The 21,229-nt window shown below is 41.8% G+C and overlaps 2 protein-coding genes across 2 annotated transcripts in view; both read left to right on the top strand.

Annotated features, from left to right (window-relative positions):
• STAMBP (STAM binding protein) overlaps positions 1 to 21,229 on the top strand; it is a 762,428-nt gene that overhangs the window by 526,660 nt on the left and 214,539 nt on the right. The gene's annotated exons all lie outside the window — the stretch shown is intronic.
• ALMS1 (ALMS1 centrosome and basal body associated protein) overlaps positions 1 to 21,229 on the top strand; it is a gene marked incomplete at its 5' end in the record, with an annotated part of 140,444 nt that overhangs the window by 47,018 nt on the left and 72,197 nt on the right. The window contains 2 exon segments of the mRNA XM_080686207.1: positions 1,331 to 8,290; positions 9,565 to 9,695. Of these exon segments, the coding sequence (XP_080542333.1) occupies positions 1,331 to 8,290; positions 9,565 to 9,695 (7,091 nt within the window).

Here is a 21,229-nt window from a genome sequence, read left to right as displayed (position 1 = left end):
TGGTGACCGCTGGTTTAAGGAAACCTTTGGAGCAGGGGTCGCTAACCAGTGGTCCGCAGACTACTGGTGGTCCTTGAGGTCCAAAAGGTAGGCAACCGCTGTACTAGAGGCCCGGTGCATGAATTCATGCACCAGTGGGGTCCCTCAGCCTGGCCTGCAGGATCGGGCTGAAACCAGCTCTCTGACATTCCGAGGGGTCCTGGATTGCGAGAGGCACAGGCCAGGCCAAGGGACCCCACCGGTGCATGATCGGGGCCGGGGAGGGAATGCAGGAGGTTGGCCAGTGAGGGAGGGACCATGGGAGGGCTCCAGGGCATGTCTGGACCATCTCGCTCAGTCCCAATCGGCCGGACCCCAGCAGCAGGCTAACCTACCTGTTGGAGTATCTGTCCCCTGGTGGTCAGTACATGTCATAGCAACTGGTCTATTGGTTGACTTTCTGCCTCCTGGTGATCAGTGCACATCATAGTGACTGGTTGACCAGTCGACTCTCTGTCCCCTGGTGGTCAGTGTACATCATAGCAAGCGGTTGAGCGGCCTTAGCATATCATTAGCATATTGCACTTTGGACACTTAGCATATTAGGCTTTTATTATATAGGATTTCTTTAGGATTCCTTTCTAGAATATAAAGTCTCAAGGAAGAAAAGCTTTCTTTCTTTTTTTCTTTTATACTAATGTATAGGCTACACTCTAGACCAGTGGTCAGCAAACCGCGGCTCGCAAGCCGCGGTTTGCCGCTCTGTTGACTAATAAGTTTTTCGACCACTGTCATATACTACCCTTTACCTCTTTGCACACAGTATGCCACAATTGCCTAATCCTCACAGCTGCCAACTACACGGTAACATTTAGTCTAGTCCAGTGGTCGGCAAACTCATTAGTCAACAGAGCGGCAAACCGCGGCTCGTGAGCCGCATGTGGCTCGCGAGCCGTGGTTTGACGCTCTGTTGACTAATAAGTTTGCCTACCACTGCCCTAGACCAATGGAATCTCATTTTCTAATGGGGGTCCAGCAACCAGGTTTTTTTGTATTGTTTTTTTAAATCCTCACAGGACATGTTTTTATTGATTTTAGAGAGAAAGGGATAGGGGAGGGGGAGGCGGGGAGAGAGAGAGAGAGAAAGAAAGAAACATCGATAGGTTGCCTGTCGTATGCACCGCAACCAATGATTGAACCCACAACCTGGTTATGTGTCCTAACTGGGAATAGAACCTGTGCCCTTTCAGTGTATGGAATATCATTCCAACCAACTGAACCAAAGCAGCCAGGGCAAGAATATTTTTCAATTAAAACAATATATACCATTAACAAATTTCTTATTCTTTAGGAGATATTTCTAAAGGAGACGTAAGTGAAATTACTCAATCCAACTTGAAAGCTGACATCACTACCACTTCTGGAGATTCAGGCATTGGATCTCATCTACCCTTGTCTTCTGAGGACTTTTCTCAGTTGGCTGTAAGGTCTTCTGTGGAGAATACTATTGGTATACATACTGATATTCTCAACCAACAGATATTGGCAAATGGTCGTGTAACTGAAGAGACTCTACAAGCCTTAGCTGTTCCAAAACTAGCTGACCAGAAGGCTGGAATTTCAACAGCACCCTTTAGTTCCTACTCACTAGGAGAGAAGCCCAGTATTTTCTACCCACAGGCCTTGAGAGACAGTCATCAAATTGAAGAGGCTCTAAGAGATTCAGCTGTTATTGGATCTGTTGACCAGAAAAGCGAGAAAACAGCATTACCTTCTAGTTCCTATACACATAGAGAGAAACACATTGTTTTTTCTCAGCCACTGCTACCAGACAGTCTTCTAACTGAACAGGCTCTGAAAGGTTCATTTGTTCCTGGACCAGCTGGTCAAGCGACTGTGATACCAACAGTATCCTCTACTTTATATTCACATGGAGAGAAGCCCCATATTTTCTATCAACAGACGTTACCAGAAAGTCATCTAACTGAGCAGGCTCTGAAAGTTTCTGTTGCTCCTGGATCCACAGAACAGAAAACAGGCATACCAATAGTATCCTCTACTTACTCACATAGAGAGAAGCCCAGTATTTTTTACCAGCAAGAGTTGCCAGACAGTCATCCAACTGAACAGTTTCAACAAGCTGCAGCTGTCTCTGGATTTGCTGACCAGAAGACTGGAATCTCAACTTCTTACTCACATGGAGAGAAGCCCCATATTTTCTATCAGCAGACATTGCCTGAGTGTCATCTAACTGAACAGTCTCAACAAGCTGCTGCTGTCTCTGGATTTGCTGGCCAGAAAACTGGGATACCAACAGGAACCTCAACTTCTTACTCACACAGAGAGAAATCCAGTATCTTTTACCAGCAGGAGTTTCCAGAGAGTCATCTAACTGAACAGTCTCAACAAGCTGCTGCTGTCTCTAGATTTGCTGACCAGAAGACTGGGATACCAACAGGCACCTCAACTTCTTACTCACATGGAGAGAAGCCCCATATTTTCTATCAGCAGACATTGCCTGAGTGTCATCTAACTGAACAGTCTCAACAAGCTGCTGCTATCTCTGGATTTGCTGGCCAGAAAACTGGGATACCAACAGGAACCTCAACTTCTTACTCACACAGAGAGAAATCCAGTATCTTTTACCAGCAGGAGTTTCCAGAGAGTCATCTAACTGAACAGTCTCAACAAGCTGCTGCTGTCTCTAGATTTGCTGACCAGAAAACTGGGATACCAACAGGCACCTCAACTTCTTACTCACATGGAGAGAAGCCCCATATTTTCTATCAGCAGACATTGCCTGAGAGTCATCTAACTGAGCAGTCTCAACAAGCTGCTGCTGTCTCTGGATTTGCTGGCCAGAAAACTGGGATACCAACAGGAACCTCAACTTCTTACTCACATGGAGAGAAGCCCCATATTTTCTATCAGCAGACATTGCCTGAGAGTCATCTAACTGAACAGTCTCAACAAGCTGCTCCTGTCTCTGAATTTGCTGGCCAGAAAACTGGGATACCAACAGGAACCTCAACTTCTTACTCACACAGAGAAAAATCCAGTGTCTTTTACCAGCAGGAGTTGCCAGAGAGTCATCTAACTGAACAGTCTCAACAAGCTGCTGCTGTCTCTAGATTTGCTGACCAGAAAACTGGGATACCAACAGGCACCTCAACTTCTTACTCACATGGAGAGAAGCCCCATATTTTCTATGAACAGACATTGCCCGAGAGTCATCTAACTGAACAATCTCAACAAGCTGCTGCTGTCTCTGGATTTGCTGGCCAGAAAACTGGGATACCAACAGGAACCTCAGCTTCTTACTCACACAGAGAGAAATCCAGTGTCTTTTACCAGCAGGAGTTGCCAGAGAGTCATCTAACTGAACAGTCTCAACAAGCTGCTGCTGTCTCTAGATTTGCTGACCAGAAGACTGGAATACCAACAGGAACCTCAACTTCTTACTCACATGGAGAGAAGCCCTATATTTTCTATCAGCAGACATTGCCCAAGAGTCATCTAACTGACCACTCTCAACAAGCTGCTGCTGTCTCTGGATTTGCTGGCCAGAAGACTGGGATACCAACGGGAACCTCAACTTCTTACTCATACAGAGAGAAGCCCCATATTTTCTACCAACAGACATTGCCAGAAAATCATCTAACTGAGCAGGCTCTGAAAGTTTCTGTTGCTCCTGGATCCACAGAACAGAAAACAGGCATACCAATAGTATCCTCTACTTACTCACATAGAGAGAAGCCCAGTATTTTTTACCAGCAAGAGTTGTCAGACAGTCATTCAACTGAACAGTCTCAACAAGCTGCAACTGTCTCTGGATTTGCTGACCAGAAGACTGGAACCTCAACTTCTTACTCACATGGAGAGAAGCCCCATATTTTCTATCAGCAGACATTGCCTGAGAGTCATCTAACTGAACAGTCTCAACAAGCTGTCGCTGTCTCTGGATTTGCTAGCCAGAAGACTGGAACCTCAACTTCTTACTCACATGGAGAGAAGCCCCATATTTTCTATCAACAGACTTTGCCAGAGAGTCATCTAACTGAACAGTCTCAACAAGCTGCAGCTGTTTATAGATTTGCTGACCAGAAGGCTGGGATACCAATAGGAACCTCTACTTATTCACGTGGAGAGAAGCCCAGTGTTTTCTATCAGCAAGAGTTGCGAGAGAGCCAACTAACTGAACAGTCTCAGCAAGTTGTGGCTGTTTCTGGATTCATTGACCAGAAGACTGAAACCTCAACTTCTTACTCACATGGAGAGAAGCCCAATATTTTTTATCAACAGACATTGCCAGAAAGTCATCTAACTGAACAGGCTCTGAAAGTTTCAGCTGCTCCTGGACTTGTTGACCAGAAGGGTGTGACACCTACATTAACCTCTACTTCTTCCTCACAGAGAGATAAGCCCAATATTATTTACCAACAGGAGTTGCCAGTTAGTCATTTAACTAAAGAGGCTCAGAAAGTTCTCGCTGTCCCTGGACCAGCTCAGCAGAAGACTGGGATACCAACAGCACCCCCTACTTCCTACTCACCTAGAGGCAAGACCAGTTTTTTCTATCAGCAGAAGTTGCCAGACAGTCATCTAACTGAACAGGCTCAGAGAATTTCATCTATTCCTGGACAAACTGACCAGAACACTGGGATACAAACAGTACCATCTAGTGCCTACTCACATAGAGAGAAACCCACCATTTTTTACCAGCAGGAGTTTCCAGATAGTCATCTAACTGAAGAAGCTCTAAAAGTTTCATCTGTCCCGGCACCAGCTGAGCAGAACACTGGAATACCACCAGGTTCCTCTGGGTTCTACTCATTTGAAGAGAAGTCCAGTACTTCCTACCAACAAGCATTACCAGATAGTCATCTGACTGAAAAGTCTCTGAAAGTTTCATCTGCTCCTACACAAGGTGACCAGAAGACTGGTATATTAACAGTACCCTCTAGTTCCAACTCACACAGAGAGAAGCCCAATATTTCCTACCAACAGGAGTTGCCAGACAGTCATCTACACAAAGAGGCTCTTAAAGTTATTGCTGTTTCTGGACTTGCTTACCAGAAGACTGGGTTGCCATCAGAACCTTCTAGTTCCTACTCACATAGAGAGAAGCCCATTCTTTTTTATCCACAGGCCTTACCAGACACTCATTTCACTGAAGAGGCCCTGAAAGTTTCCACCATTTCTGGACCAGCTGATCAGAAGCCTGGGATACAAACATTACCCTCTACTTCCTATCCACATAGAGAGAAGCATATTATTATCTCACCACAGGCCTTGCCAGATAGTCACCTACTTGAAGAGGCTCTGAAGGTTTCAGCTGTTACTGGACCAGCTGACCAGAAAACTGGGTTGCCGTCAGAACCTCCTACTTCCTACTCACAAAGAGAAAAGCCCATTATTTTCTACCCACAGGGCTTGACAGAGAGTCATTTTTTTGAAGAGGCTCTGAAAGTTTCAGCTGTTTCTGGACCAGCTGACCAGAAGACTGGGTTGCCATCAGAACCTTCTAGTTTCTACTCACCCAGAGAAGACTCCAATATTTTCTACCAACAAGAGTTGCCAGATAGTCATCTAACTGAAAAGGCTCTGAAAGTCTCAGCTATTCCTGGAACAGGTGATCAGAAGCCTGGGATACCAACAGTACCTCCAAGTTCCTACTCACTTGGAGGGAAGTCCATTATTTTTTACCAACAGGCTTTACCAGATAGACATCTCACAGAAGAGGCTCTGAATGTTTCTACTTCTGGACCAGCTGACCAGAAGACTGTGTTACCTATAATATCCTCTACTTCCTACTCTCATAGAGAGAGGCCCTTTCTTTTCTACCCACAGGCCTTGCCTGAAGGTCAGCTAACTGAAGAAACTCTGAAAGTTTCAGCTGTTCCTCTCCCAGGTTACCAGAAGACCGGAATACCAGCAGTGACCTCTGCTTCCTACTCAAGTAAAGAAAAGCCCATTGTTTTTTACCAACAGGCCTTGCCGGACAGTCCGCTAACTCTAGAGGCTCTGAAAGTTTCAGCTGTTCCTGAACCAGGTGACCAGAATACCAGAAAGCCAACAGAAACCTCTGCTTCTTACTCACAGAAAGAAAAGCCTATTATTTCTTACCAACAGGAATTGCTAGGTAGTCATCTAACTGAAGAGGCTCTGAAAGTTTCAGGTGTTCCTGGATTAGCTGACCAGAAGACTGGGATACCTACAGTATCATCAATTTCCTATTCATATAGAGAGAAGCCCATCATTTCTTACCAGCAAGATCTTACTAAAGAGGCTTTAAAAGTTTTAGGAGTTTCTGGACCAGCTGAGCAGAAAACTGGGATACCAGTAGTAACCTCTACTTCTTACTCTTTTGGAGAGAAGCCTATCATTTCTTATCAGCAAGAATTGCCAGATCATAATGAAGATGCTTCAAAACTTTTAGCAATTCCTGGATTAGTTGACCAGAAGACTGGTATACGAATTGTGCCCTCTTCTTCCTACTCATATAGAGAGGGCCCTATCATTTCATACCAGGAGTTGCCAGATATTACTGAAAAAACTTTGGAAGTTTCAGCTGTTCCTGGACCAACTGACCAGAACACTGGGATACGAATAATCCCCTCAGGTTCCTCCTCATATAGAGAGAAGGGCAATATTTTTTACCAGCAGGAGTTGCCAGGTATTACTGATGAAGCTTTAAAAGTTTTTGCTCTTCCTGGACCAGTTGACCAGAAGACTGAGATACCAGAAGGATCGTCTAGTTCTTCTTTACATAAAGAGAAACCTAGGATTTCAACTGTGATTTTACCGGATGATCAGAAAACTGAGTTTCCAACAGCTCCCCTCATTTCCTACGCACAGATAGAGAAACCCAAGAATTTAGCTGTGATTGGACCAGACAGCCAGCAGACTCCGTTACTGACAGTTTTTCGTAATTCTTATTCTCAGAAAGTAAAGCCCAGTATTTTCTTTAAACAGCATTTGCCAAGTAGACAACATAGTGAAGATATTCAGAAGATCTCATCTGCTCCTGAATCAACTGACGTGAATTCTAGGGTACCAATATCTCTTCCTAGTTCCTATTCACACAGAGAAAAATCTAATATTGTCTATCCCCAGGAATTGTCAGACAAACATCTAACTGAAGATGTACTGACAGTATCAACAATTCCTAAGCCAGCGGACCAAAATACTGTGTTACCAACAGCTCCTCCTCATTTTTTTTCACACAGAGAAAAACAAAATAAATTCTATGAACAGGATTTGCCAGATAGACGTCTAACTAAAGATGCCCTGAAGTTCTCAAGTGGTCTTGGGCAAGCTGATCAGATTACTGGGTTATCAGCAGTTTACCCTGGTACTTATTCACATAGTGAGAAGCACAAACTTGTTTCAGACCATGTCCAAAGGCCAATAGATCATTTGGATTCTTCTAACTCTAGTATTATCTCAAACAATATGCCCTTAAATTCTCAAGCTGATGGTAGAGTTGTAATAAATAGGCCAGAACCTTCAGGTTTTGAAGATACTGGCTCTGAGGAATTCCAGGGTACAGATAATGGTTCTAAAACTCTTAAAGAGATTCGGACACTTTTAATGGAGGCAGAAAATATAGCACTGAAACGATGCAATTTTCCTGCTCCCCTTGTACCATTCAGAGATGTAAGTGACATTTCGTTTATTCAATCTAAGAAGGTTGTTTGCTTCAAAGAACCCCCTACCACTGATGAATCTAACATTGATTTGCCTCAGAGACAGCCATTCACAGAAGAAAATCCAAACAAATACCTACAGAAGGATATTAGCACACAGACAAATCTGAAATGCCAGGGAGGCATTGAAAATTGGGAGTTTGTTAGTTCAACTACAGTTAGAAGTCCTCTACAGGAAGCAGAAATCAAAGCCAGAATGGCATTAGATGAAACCCTTAGGCAATATAAAGCATCCAGATCTGTAATGAGATCTGAACCTGAAGGGTGTAGTGGAACCCTTGGGAATAAAATTCTTATCCCTATGATGACTATCATAAAAAGTGATTCAAGTAGTGATGCAAGTTCCTGCTCGTGGGACAGTAATTCCTTTGAATCAGTTTCTGATGTTCTTCTAAACTTGTTTCCATATACTTCACCAAAGACAAGCATGACAGATAGCAGAGAGGAAGAGTGTGTATCAGAGAGTGATGAAGGGCGTGGCAGTAGTGTGGATTCACTGGCTGCACATGTGAAAAACCTTCTGAAATGTGAATCCTCATTGAATCATGCTAAACAGATTCTCAGAAATGCAGAGGAAGAGGAATGCCGGGTACGAGCACGAGGTAGGAACTGATTATTTGTTATAAAGGCAGATGAAGCTTATAAACATTGTAGTTTAATAATTTAATTAAAGTTAAGTATTTGGCATTCTAAATTTATTTTCTTGTGGAACTGTTAGGATGATTTCATTTTCTACTGCAATCCAGAATAAGCCTATTTAACCAATAATGCAGCTAAATCACAGGATTAATAGTGCTAGTCTGAGTTTAGGGACTTAGGAAAAGTTTGTTTTGATGTCAGAAGGAGAGGAGAGTAAGTAGAGAGCTTGAGTTTCCTAACTCCCAAAGCACTCATGTTTTCCCTAATCCTCTCATGATAGTATCCTTATTTTGGAGGCAGAAAAAAACAACCCAATTTGCTCTGCTCTAAACCACTGTATAATAAAACTACATATACTTTCTCATCCCCTTTGATAATAAAATTTTAGGAGCAGATCTTAGGTAGGCATTGGAAAAAACTTATCAAGGTATTTCACACTAGAACTTGGCTTAGAGGTTGAAAGAGAATATTTATTAATCCTTTTAATCTCTAATAGAATTCCATAAAAAAAAATATTCAGGGCAATGTGGGGAATATATTAACTTACAAGCAATCCAGACCTACCTGGGAATCTTTCCTTGAGATTAACTGCCTAAGCCAGTGGTCGGCAAACCGCGGCTCACGAGCCACATGCGGCTCTTTGGCCCCTTGAGTGTGGCTCTTCCACAAAATACCACGGCCTGGGCGAGTCTGTTTTGAAGAAGTGGCATTAGAAGAAGTTTAAGTTTAAAAAATTTGGCTCTCAAAAGAAATTTCAATCATTGTACTGTTATTTGGCTCTGTTGACTAATGAGTTTGCCGACCACTGGCCTAAGCCATTCCTTTTATCACTTAAGCACATTTTGATTTGCTAAAAAAAACTCCCCAAGTTTCATTTATTTTAAAATATCAGCTCTTGTGGAAGTGGCAGAAACTGTAGCAGGAGCTAATGGGGAAGGCAAAGGGACTGTTCTGATTAAAAGGAAATTGGAATAAAAATTATTGAATGCCATATTTAAAGTGGCCTCGTTGGAGAAAAATCTGTAGAATGTGCTTTTAAAAAAATCAGACTCTTCAATGAAATGATCTCTCTCTAGAACTTCTAATAGTTTGTCATATAATTTAGAGCACACTTTTTGCTAAGTATGTGGGAGCCATTAAATTAGGTATAATGATGATCTTTCGTGCTCTTATAATCACTGAAAAATTCTCACTTTTGCATTGTATGATCTCAAGTATTTTTATGCTTTCTCTCTAGCCTGGAATCTGAAGTTTAATATGGCTCGTGAGTGTGGCTACTCCATTTCAGAATTAAATGAAGATGACAGGAGAAAAGTAGAAGAGATCAAAGCAAAGTTGTTTGGTCATGAGAGAACTGACTTGTCCAAGGTATAAAAGAAATCTAGAAATGAAAAGAGAAAATGTGAAAGAAAGAGTAGTAGAATTTGGATCTCTTATTTGGCATTGATGACTCTAGCTGAGTCACTGATAGTCTTTGGCTTAAAGTGTTAAGTCTTCTTCAAAAGATTAAGGATTAGATTCTGTAGGTTTTGATTTATTCCAAATTCATCTGTTGAAAAAATTTACCTCCTTTGGAAAATAAGAGGATTTCTTTTATCAATATACTAGAGGCCCAGTGCATGAAATTTGCACCGGGAGCGGTGGGGGGGAGGTCCCCTCAGCCCAGCCTGCACCCTCTCCAATCTGGGACCCCCTCAGGGGATGTCCAACTGCCAGTTTAGGCCCCATCTCTGCCGTTTTAGGCCTGATCGCCCCTAACCGCCTCTGCCTCGGCCCTGCCACATGGGTTTGTCTGGAAGGATGTCTGGAAGGTCATCTGGAAGACGTCTCGTCTAATTAGCATATTACTCTTTTTTTTTTTTTTTTAATATATTTTATTGATATTTCACAGAGAGGAAGGGAAAGAGATAGAGAGCTAGAAACATCGATGAGAGAGAAACATCGATCAGCTGCCTCCTGCACACCTCCCACTGGGGATGTGCCCGCAACCAAGGTACACGCCCTTGACCGGAATCGAACCCGGGACCTTTCAGTCCGCAGGCCGACGCTCTATCCACTGAGCCAAACCGGTTTCGGCAGCATATTACTCTTTTATTAGTATAGATTGTTGTCACTCTTATTTCTCTCTTTTTTTAAAAATATTTTTTATTGATTTTTTACAGAGAGGAAGGGAGAGGGAGAGAGAGTTAGAAACATCGATGAGAGAGAAACATCGATCAGCTGCCTCCTGCACACCCCCTACTGGGGATGTGCCCACAACCAAGGTACATGCCCTTGACCAGAATCGAACCTGGGACCCTTGAGTCCACAGGCTGACGCTCTATCCACTGAGCCAAACCGGTTAGGGCCACTCTTATTTCTCTTGAAGGTGATATCTTGAGATGCCGATAAAGTCCAGCTATTTTCAGATGTATATTCTCTGCTTAGGAACACAGAGCTATAATAGTCTATGTGTAAATCACTTTCTTTTTAATAGTACTTATTTTCCTTCTGTGAACTGTTTCATGATTAGAAAATAGATATAAAACATGTATGTAAGGAATAAAGTGAAATTAATTCCTATATATCAGCCATTCAGTTTGAGAAATAGAATGTTACCAAATGACACTGAAGTCCTGTGTATACCCTTTTCCAGTCATAACTCTTTTACTACTTTAACGTGTTGATTTTCTTGCTGTTCAGTATGGTTTTTCTATAATATATGGAATTAACATGATATATATTCTTATAAGAATTGTTTTTCATATAATCTTAGGTTTTTTTGAGATTCTTCTATGTAGCTATAGTTTATTTTTTATTTCTATAAGTAGTTCAGTGTGTGAAATTATCATAGTTTATTCTCTTGTTGATGGGGCATTTGGTCTGCTATTATGAGTAGTAATAAGGTGTAATAATACCTGTCTTATAGAGTTTGGGTACGGCTTACAGGAAATAATGTCTATAAAATGCTTAGTAGGCTGTGTGACACCTAATTAGTGTTCAGTAATTGTCAGCTCTTATTATTATTAAATCTGCAAAAGTCAATATAGTTATCATATGTGTAGGCTCTTTTTTTAAATCCTCACCCAAGGATATTTTTTCATTGATTTTAGAGAGAGAAGGGAACATTGATGTGAAAGAGAAACATTGATCTGTTGCCTCCTGTATGTGCCCTGGGAGATTGAACCCACAACCTAGGTATGTGTCCTGATTGGGAATTAAACTTGCAATCTTCTGATGTATGGGATAATGCTCCAACCAACTGAGCCACCCAGCCAAGGCTTAGACAATTTACTTTTTTTTTTTTTTTTTAAATATATTTTATTGATATTTTACAGAGAGGAAGGGAGAGGGATAGAGAGTTAGAAACATCGATGAGAGAGAAACATCGATCAGCTGCCTCCTGCACACCTCCTACTGGGGATGTGCCCGCAACCAAGGTACATGCCCTTGACCGGAATCGAACCCGGGACCTTTCAGTCTGCAGGCCGATGCTCTATCCACTGAGCCAAACCGGTTTTGGCTAGACAATTTACTTTTAAAGCAATTATTGATATAGCTGGTTAGTATCTTCCACATTTGTTACTGTTTTCTACTTATTGCCCTTGTTCTTGTTTCCAGTTTTGTCTTCCACTCTTTCTGCCTTTTGTGGTTTTATTTTTTATTTTTTAAAATATATATATTTTTATTGATTTCAGAGAGGAAGGGAGAGGGAGAGAGTGATAGAAACATCATTGATGAGAGAGAATTATTGATTAGCTGCCTCCTGCACATCCCCTACTGGAGATCGAGCCTGCAACTTGGGCATGTGCTCTTGACCAGAATCGAACCTAGAACCTTTCAGTCTGCAGGCCGATGCTCTATCAAGTGAGCTAAACTGGCTAGGGCCCTTTGTGGTTTTAATTGAGCATTTTATGATTACATTTTCTCTCATTTTTTAGGATGTCAGTTATATATATATTTTCTACATTTTCAATGATTGCCCTAGAATAACACTGTACCACTCACTTCACAGGTAGTGTGGTATCTTCTAATAAAATAATCCTAATTCTTCCTTCCTATCATTCCTGTCATTCAGTTTACACACACACACACACATATATATATATATATATATACATGTACATACATAGCAATGTTCCAAACTTTTTTTGGATCAGTTTGGTATAAGAAAAAGGCTTTATTTGTTTTTTTTACCTTCACTTATTCTTTCTTTGATGTTCTTTCTTTATGTAGATCTGCGTTTTTGACCTATATTTTTCTCAGTGAAGTTTTTCTGTTAATATTTGTTACATCTACTGGCATAAATTTCCTCAATCTTAATTTGTCTGAGAAAGTCTTATTTCTCCTTCAGTTTGAAGGGTATAGAATTCTAAGATGGTGGGATTTTTTTCTCTCTCAACATTTTAAATACTTCATTCTATTCTCTTCTTGCTTGCATGATGTCTGCAGAAAAGTCAGATGTAATTCTTTGCTTTTCTGTAGATATGGTGTTTTATCCCTCTGGCTTATTTCAAGATTTTTTCTTTGTTTGCTTTTCTTTACTTTGAAAATGTTATGTTTATGTGTAGTATTTCTGGTTTTGTGGGGGGTGTTTTGTTTTTGGCATTCTTTTTGGTTTTCTTCTCTTTTTGGTATTTTTGTTAATGTATTAATATCTTGTTTTGGAGTCCTTTCATGTTTTGGTCTGGGGTTTTTCCTTCTTTTACATTTTAGTTTTGGAGGTTTCTATTGAACTATCCTGAAGCTCAAGATTCTAGCCTTGGCCATGTGCAGTCTACTAAAGAACCTATCAAAGCATTCTTCATTTCTGTTACAGTGTTTTTTTATCTCTAGCATTTCTTTTTTCATTCTTTCTTAGGATTTTCATCCTCTGCTTACATTGTGTTTGTGTTCTTGCATGCTATTCACTTTATCCATTAGAGCCCTTAGCATATTAATCATACTTATTTTAAATTCCTTGTCTGGTAGTCACAATATCCCTACTACATCTAGTTATATGCTTGCTCTCTCTTCAGATTTTTTTTTTCTTTGTAGTATGCTGTGTTGTGGAGCCTGTAGCTGGTGTATTAAATAAAAAATATTCAGATTATAATCTCTTGAATGTAGGCACATATTACCCACATGGGATAGGCAGGTAGCTTTCTCAGCATCAGAGTTTTCACTTTGGGGAACTGAAAAATCTCCAGGGTCATTTTAATTTAAAGGCATAGTTTTAATACACTTACACAAAGGAAGTAACGTCATAAGAGTTATTACTTACAAATCTCAGAAGCCTGGGTGAGTGGACAGGCTGAGGGATGGACAGTCCACCTCATGAGCAGGACATAAAGAGCAGGGTAGCAAGCACTAACTACTTATAAGATGGTTGAAGTGGCAGTCAGTGACTTTTCACAGACTTAGTTCTAAAGGTGGCTTGGAAAAAGCAAAGAGGGAACTTCTGGCAGGAATCCTAAATTCAGGGCCTTATCTAACTGTATGCTCTGGGTGTGAACAGGGTTGTCATACTGTAAAATATCTAGGCAGCAACTCAAAATAGCTGTTTTCTCATCACAATTGACCCTGTGATGCCTAGGAAGTGTTTAGGGAAAATCAAGGGCACTGTCTAGATGGTGCAGATATCAACAGCCACTGGCAGGGTTTTGGTCACCTAGCATATGAAACATTTGAGTAAAGCAAAAATGCCAATCAAGAACATCAATAGATAAATGATAGTTTGAAATCCTGTTCAAAACCATCTCCTCATTTATTGGGGTGCAGCCAAGAAAATAAATCAAGGCCCATGGATAAGGTAGGTATTTGATTAAAAACTTGGGTGAGATTATGGAATATTGGTACCTGTTGGGCCATCTTTTGTAGATTTATTTTGTCCAGAATTATTAGGATAGATGCAGCAGGTGATATACTTATAGAACATATACCTCTTTCCTTGGCCAATAAATAATTTAAAGCTAAATAGTTATCCAAATCCATCTGCACTAAAAAATCATGTTGCTCTGGCTGATGTGGCTTTGTTGGTAGGAGCATTGTCTCATACACTGAAAGGTCACGGGCTTGATTCCCAGTCAGGGCACATACCCTAGGTTGTGAGTTCGATCCCTGGCCCTGGTCATAGTTTGTGTGGGAGGCAGCCAATTGATGTTTCTCTCTCATTTCTCTCATCTTCCCCCACCCCTGCATCTTCCTCTATCCCTTCCTTCCTGCCCCTTTCTCTAAAAATCAGTGAAAAAATGTTCTTGGGTGAGGATTTTTGAAAAAATGAACCATGTAATCAAGTTGTTGCATTATGCTTTGGTGTACAGCTTAATATTTTCAGCCAATGTGGTTGACAGGTTGGTGTTTGCCTTAATAATTTGTTCTTACGTGTCTGTTGTGGTGGTGTGTAATCCAGTTCCTATGAGGGATTATAGAAGACCTACTTCCAAACATAATGGGGATGAATACCACATTCTCTTTATGTGAGGGGCAGAATAAGAGAGGGACTGAGGGTCCTGTTTAGTGATTTATGTAAGGGTAGCCCCAGAGAGACTAAAGGACATTGGTATGAACATATAGAACTCGGTGGGGCTGGCAAAGAGGTTCAGGGGAAGAGAAGTACACATGTGAGGAACCACGAATGTATAATGGACCCAGGGTGCTAGACACAGTGGTCACTAACTGTATGATTGGGGAAACTGATATAATTTGGGGTTCCCCCTGGGTGACTGGGCTGCGAGGCTCAATACTTTAGGGGTTGTGCTCCTTGGGACAAGGTATAGATCATATTCTTTCTTGTGTTGGTGCCTGGGCAGATATGGAGGATTATAAAGGGCATGTGGGGGTTCCTGCCATGTCCCACATACTGTATGGCAAGTGTACTGCATGGAAGCAGTTGAGTATTTGGACAAGCTGCAAAGTTACATGGGGTGCCTTCTATTGGGCAAACGGGGGCAGTGTTAAAAAATCAGTCAAGTAGGCCACTAACTTGGGGAAAAGATTTTGTTGACCCTGATAACATCCCCAACAATTACAGCGGCCCCCAAAAATGAGCTCTGGTTTTAGCCCATTGTATAAAAATATTAGGCTCACTGTGATCTACTGAAGTCATACCTTGACACAAGGTTTGAAGAGTAAAAGAAAAAAAATTAGGACTATTTGGGGGCTTGAATGGGAGGATTGTAGGGCTCTGAAGGGTGACAGTGGGAAAGGGTTTCCTTGGGGTGGTGTAGTCAGGTGAACCTGTGGATATGATCCTGGAGGATATGTGTGGGGGTGCTGTGGTGATGGTAGCATCTGTAGTTGGGGATGGTTCCTCCCAACAGAAATTCACTAACCGCACCCCCGTAGGATGTATAATGTGGACCAATCTAATTAGTATGGTGAGGGTGAGCAACTAAGTGAACTGCTTTAAAGGAGCCTCAATAAGGTTCTGAGACTCAACACATATCCTGATCTTCTAAAGCTCAAAGATGCAGTGAAGAGCAGCCTAGCAGTCATAGTACCACCTCACATTCGAGCAGCATGCATATAGTGATAAGCAAGCGGGCCTTGAAGTAAACATATACTTAAATCTGCAAAATGCACTCAAGGGGATTGTGAGCAGGAAATTTAGATAAACAGCATTTAATTCAGCAAGTCCTATTCAGTCCTTGCCATCACCAGCTGCTTTGTGTTCCTGGGCGTCATCTGTGCTATAGTGGAATGTTGTGGAGGTAGCATTCAGGATGAAGATTTTTCCTGTGGTGGTGTGGGCTTGGTTGTTGTCATCTCTCAGACTGTCTGTCATGTCCTGCACTGTCGTGTGCTGGGGCATTGTCATTATCAGTGTTGTTGCAAGTGGAGGGAGCCATCCCAGGGGGGTTGCTTCCCCAGGTAACCACCAAGGAGGGGAACTGAGGGCCCAAGGGGCCTAACAGAGTTGCATAGATTTGGGATGCCCCAATTGGGGTTTGCTTACACCATTGGGAGTATCTACTAGTCACACAAATTTTCAGTACATTTGGGGTGCACCTTGCAAATAATTGGGTAGTGCTGTTCTCCAAGGCATAGGAGGTTTCCATCCATAAATAGTAAAGATTAGGGGCACATGTGTAGCTTTGGCTTAAAGAAAATCCTAATATATATAAAGAGCTAGGTGGTGTCATGACTGAACGGGCGACTGGTCACCATGAAGTGCATGGAGCACCTCTCGGTCCCTCATCCCCTGAGCAGCTCACCATGAGGGGGAGCTGGCGGTGGGGTGGGACTGGGGACCGTTGAGCGGCAGTGGTGGGCTGCTTCGTGGATTGGCCGTGAACTTATCGGAGCAGTCACCCAGGCAGCAGTGAGTTTCGTGGAGCAGTTGCGGGGTCAGGGAGCCTTACGGAAGGAGAGCTCTGCATAGAACAGAGGTGCCTTCAGGTGTTTGAGGGAAAAAAGGCCCTTGCCCTAAAGCCACACAACTCCAGTTTCTCCTATCCCCTGAATCTGCCTGGACTTCTGAGAAAGTTCATACTACAGGCCCAGGCTGGTTGCAGCCAGCTGATTCTTGCTCAGGGCGCCAGTGGAGCAGGAGAGGGCCACAAGGAGTTGGATGGTAGGTCTAGTCCTCGATTCGGGAAAGATGGCATCCATCTGTGGACAGTGTGGGAGAGGGACTCAGGGAGAGGGACCTTGGAGGCTGTTCTTTCAGCCATCTCCCTGAAGCCACACAACCCAGTGTGTCTCTGTATAACTTCTATCTGTATGACTCCACTGGTGTCTAGAGTGAGTGTCTGTGAATGAGATTTGTGCATTGGCCCTTAAGTCTGGGATTTTAGCAGACTTCTGTCTCTCCCTGTAATCCCCACCGGTTTTCACTGCCAGGTGTTATGTGGGCTCCTCTTGCTCCTTGCGATAGGATCTTTGCAGCTGAGATATCCCTCTGGATTCTCAACTGCCATGTGGATGCAGGGCCAGTCCTTTTCATGTCTCTGCCCTTCCTGCTAGTCTTGATGTGGCTTCTCCATAAATCATTGGTTATAAAACTTCTGTTCATCTAGTCTTCAGTAGGTTATTCAGGTTTATTTTTCTATAATTAAATTGTAATTCTGATTTGGTCCTGGGAGAAGGTGAGTGTAGCTTCTACCTGCTCTACCACCATCTTACAACTTATCTAAAGTGTTAGTTTTGTCCAGTTGGTATTTAATTAACTTACTGGTTTTCTAAAAAATCCAACATTTTAAAATATCTTTAGATTCACATGCAGTAGTAAGAAATAATATGGAAAGATCACTTTTACCTTTTACCCAGTTTCTACCAATGGTAACATCTTGCAAATCTGTAATAACATATTACAATCAGGATATTGGCAGTGATATAATCAAGATACCTAACATTTATATCAACATAAACTGACCTTTTTGTTGCCCTCTAATAACTACATGCACTTCTCCCTTGCCCCTACCCGTTTCTTAACTTCTGGCAGTCATTAATCTTGTCTGTATTTTAATAATTTTGTCATTTCAAGAATGTCATATATGTGAAATTATATGTATTAGCATTTTGGTATAAGCATTTTTCACTGGGCATAATTCTCTGGAGAATATTTAGGTTGTTGAGTGTATCACTAGTCTGTTCCTTGTTATTGCTGTGTAGTGTTCCATGGTATGGATGTAATAGTTTGTTTAAATATTCACCTATTGAACGACATGTTGGTTATTTTCAATTTGGGGCTATTACAAATAAAGCTGCTATAAATATGCACAGATTTTTTGTGAATGTAAGTCTTTGTTTCTGTGGGATGAATGTCCAGAAGTGCTATAGCTTGGAGTTGTATGTTTAGTTTTTTGAGAAACTGCCACACCATTTTCTAGGGTGATTGTACCATTTTACATTCCTACCAGTAATGTTGTGAGTCTATTACTCCACAGCCTCACCTGCATTTCTTATTTTTTTTATTTTAGCCATTCCGATAGGTTGTAGTGCTATCTCATTGTGGTTTTAATTTGTGTTTTCTTCTTTTTTTTAAAAATAAATCTTTATTGTTCAGATTATTACAATTGTTCCTCCTTTTTCCCCCATAGCTCCCCTTCACCCGGTTCCCACCCCACCCTCTGCCCTTACCACCCCGCACTGTCCTCATCCATAGGTGTACGATTTTTGTCCAGTCTCTTCCCACACCCCCTACACCCCTTTCCCCCCGAGAATTGTCAGTCCACTCCCTTTCTGTGCCCCTGATTCTATTATATTCACCAGTTTATTCTGTTCATCAGATTTTTTATTCACTTGATTTTTAGATTCACTTATTGATAGGCATGTATTTGTTGTTCATAATTTTTATCTTTACATTTTTCTTCTTCTTCCTCTTCTTAAAGAATACCTTTCAGCATTTCATATAATACTGGTTTGGTGTTGATGAACTCCTTTAGCTTTTTCTTATCTGTGAAGCTCTTTATCTTATCTGTGAAGCTCTTTATCTGACCTTCAATTCTGAATGATAGCTTTGCTGGGTAGAGTAATCTTGGTTGTAGGTTCTTGCTATTCATCACATTGAAAATTTCTTGCCACTCCGTCTGGCCTGCATAGTTTCTGTTGAGAAATCAGCTGACAATCGTATGGGTGCTCCCTTGTAGGTAACTAACTGTTTTTCTCTTGCTGCTTTTAATATTCTCTCTTTGTCTTTTGCTCTTGGCATTTTAATTATGATGTGTCTTGGTGTGGTCCTCTTTGGATTCCTTTTGTTTGGGGTTCTGTGCACTTCCTGGACTTGTAAGTCTATTTTTTTTCACCAGGTGGGGGAAGTTTTCTGTCATTATTTCTTCCAATAGGTTTTCAGTATCTTGCTCTCTCTCTTCTTCTGGCACCCCCATAATTCGGATGTTGGTACGGTTGAAATTGTCCCAGAGGCTCCTTACACTATCTTCATATTTTTGGATTCTTTTTTCTTTTTGCTTTTCCAGTTGGGTGTTTTTTGCTTCTTTGTATTTCAAATCTTTGACTTGATTCTTGCGATCCTCTAGTCTGTTGTTAGATCTCTGTATAATATATTTTAATTCAGTCAGTGTATGCTTAATTTCTAGTTGGTCCTTTTTCATATCCTCAAGGGTCTCGCTAAATTTATCAGCTTTTTCTAGAAAATTGTTGAAAAACCTTATAACCATGGTTTTGAACTCTGTATCCAGTCGTTTGCTTTCCTCCATTTCTTTCATTTGTGACCTGTTTCTTTGTCTCTGCATTTTTGCTGCTTCCCTGAGTTGATAGAGTGGCTTTGTGTGTTAGTTGTCCTATAGGGCCCAGTGGCTCAGCCTCCCCAGTTACCTGAGGTGGACACTCTTGGTGCACCCCTTTGTGGGCTGTGTGCACAGTCTTGTAGTTAAGTCTTGATTGTTGTTGGTATCACTGGGAGGGTTTGACCTCCAGGCCAGTTGGCTATGAGGATCAGCTGTGTCTACACTGGGAGAAATTCTGTTGGAGACACCCTTATGAGACAAGACTTGCAAAAGCCTCTGTGCTCAGCTTGGATGGGGCGGAGTCTCAGGGCGGAGCAGACAGCATTGGTTTCCCGTCAGCCCTGCCCTAAGAGGCCCCTGGTCTCAGTGTCCCGTGGTAATCATTGCAAGAACCTCTGAGAGAAAGCCACTCTTGAGTTTCGCCCGCTGCCAGACAGTCCAGTTTCTCCCCAAATGAGTCTGCGTCCCCAGAGTCTCGCCCAGAACTGGAGTTCAGAGCAGTCAGGAGCTTTTGTCTCCCTCCCGCTTGAAAAAGCCAGCTGCGTACTCAGTTGCCAACCCTCTCCGTGTGCGCGCCTCTGTGCCTCTGCCTTCTGCAGCTCCTCTGAGTCTCAGTGTGCTTTTCTCTTTCCTTCTAGTTGTAGAATTTCCACTCAGCCAGCCTTCCTGTGGTTCTGGATGATGTCCGTTTTGTCTTTTAGTTATAGTTTTGAAATTGTTGTGCGAGGCAGCAGTTTAGGTGTTTACCTATGCCACCATCTTGGTTTTTCTAATTTGTGTTTTCTTAATGATTAATGATGTTGAACATCTTTTCATGCCCTTTCGTTAGTGAGATGTATATGCTTATTTGGCCCATTTTTCTGATTGAATTGTTTGTGGGTTTTGTGACTGTTACGTTTTGAGAGTTCTTTGTATATGTTAGATACACGTCTTCTGTTGGATATGAGATTTGCAAATATTTTCTTCCAGTTGGTTGTGGGAGAGGGGGGGTACCTCATTATTGCTCACTGGAAATGAAAATCCAGTCTTCCTGTGTGGTCTCCACTGACACCACAGGGAGGGTAGCTTTTGACCAGTCAGCAGGATTCCTACTTGGCCGTCTCTAATACCTCTTGGCTTGGTGATGCTTCATTATTGATTTGTAAGGGTAGAAGTTTATGCTCCTCACTTAGACTTTGGCGCCCCCCCCCCTTTTTTTCTGTAGTGTTTGGTTGAAATCAGTTTTTGTCTAAAAGTGTTTTAATTGCCACTCAAGGATATGTGTGGGTGTTTTTTTTATTGATTTGAGAGAGAGAGAAATGGAGGGAGGATGGGAAGGAGGGACGAATAGAACAGGTGAGGGGAGGAGAGAGAGAGTGGAGCACAACAGTTTGAGAGAGAAATATCAATCGGTTGCCTCCGTATATGCTTCGGCCAGGAATCGAACCCACAATCTTTTAGGTGTATAGAATGACACTCAACCAAATGAGCCACCCAATCAGGGCAAAGTTTTCTGCCTTGTTAGACTTCACTTTTACAGGTTGTTTTTTTTTAGCTAATGAGAGTAGGTTTTTGTTAGAGCTTTTGTATGTGCCCTTTGTTCCTGTGTTGCTGGCTTCTTCAGATCCAAATCTGGGATATATCAAGTAAAAAGAAAACACAGGGATTTCACTACCATGTCATTCCTGAGGTCCCAATGTCCCTAGCCAATCTGCCTTCTTTTCTATAGTTTTCAGATTCTTCTTAAGTTTGTTTTATGTATAATGTCCAGGATTT

This window comes from Plecotus auritus, assembly GCF_963455305.1.
Source record: "Plecotus auritus genome assembly, chromosome: 8".
Classification (NCBI taxonomy): Eukaryota; Metazoa; Chordata; class Mammalia; order Chiroptera; family Vespertilionidae; genus Plecotus; species Plecotus auritus.
This window is presented reverse-complemented; position numbering and strand designations above follow the sequence as displayed.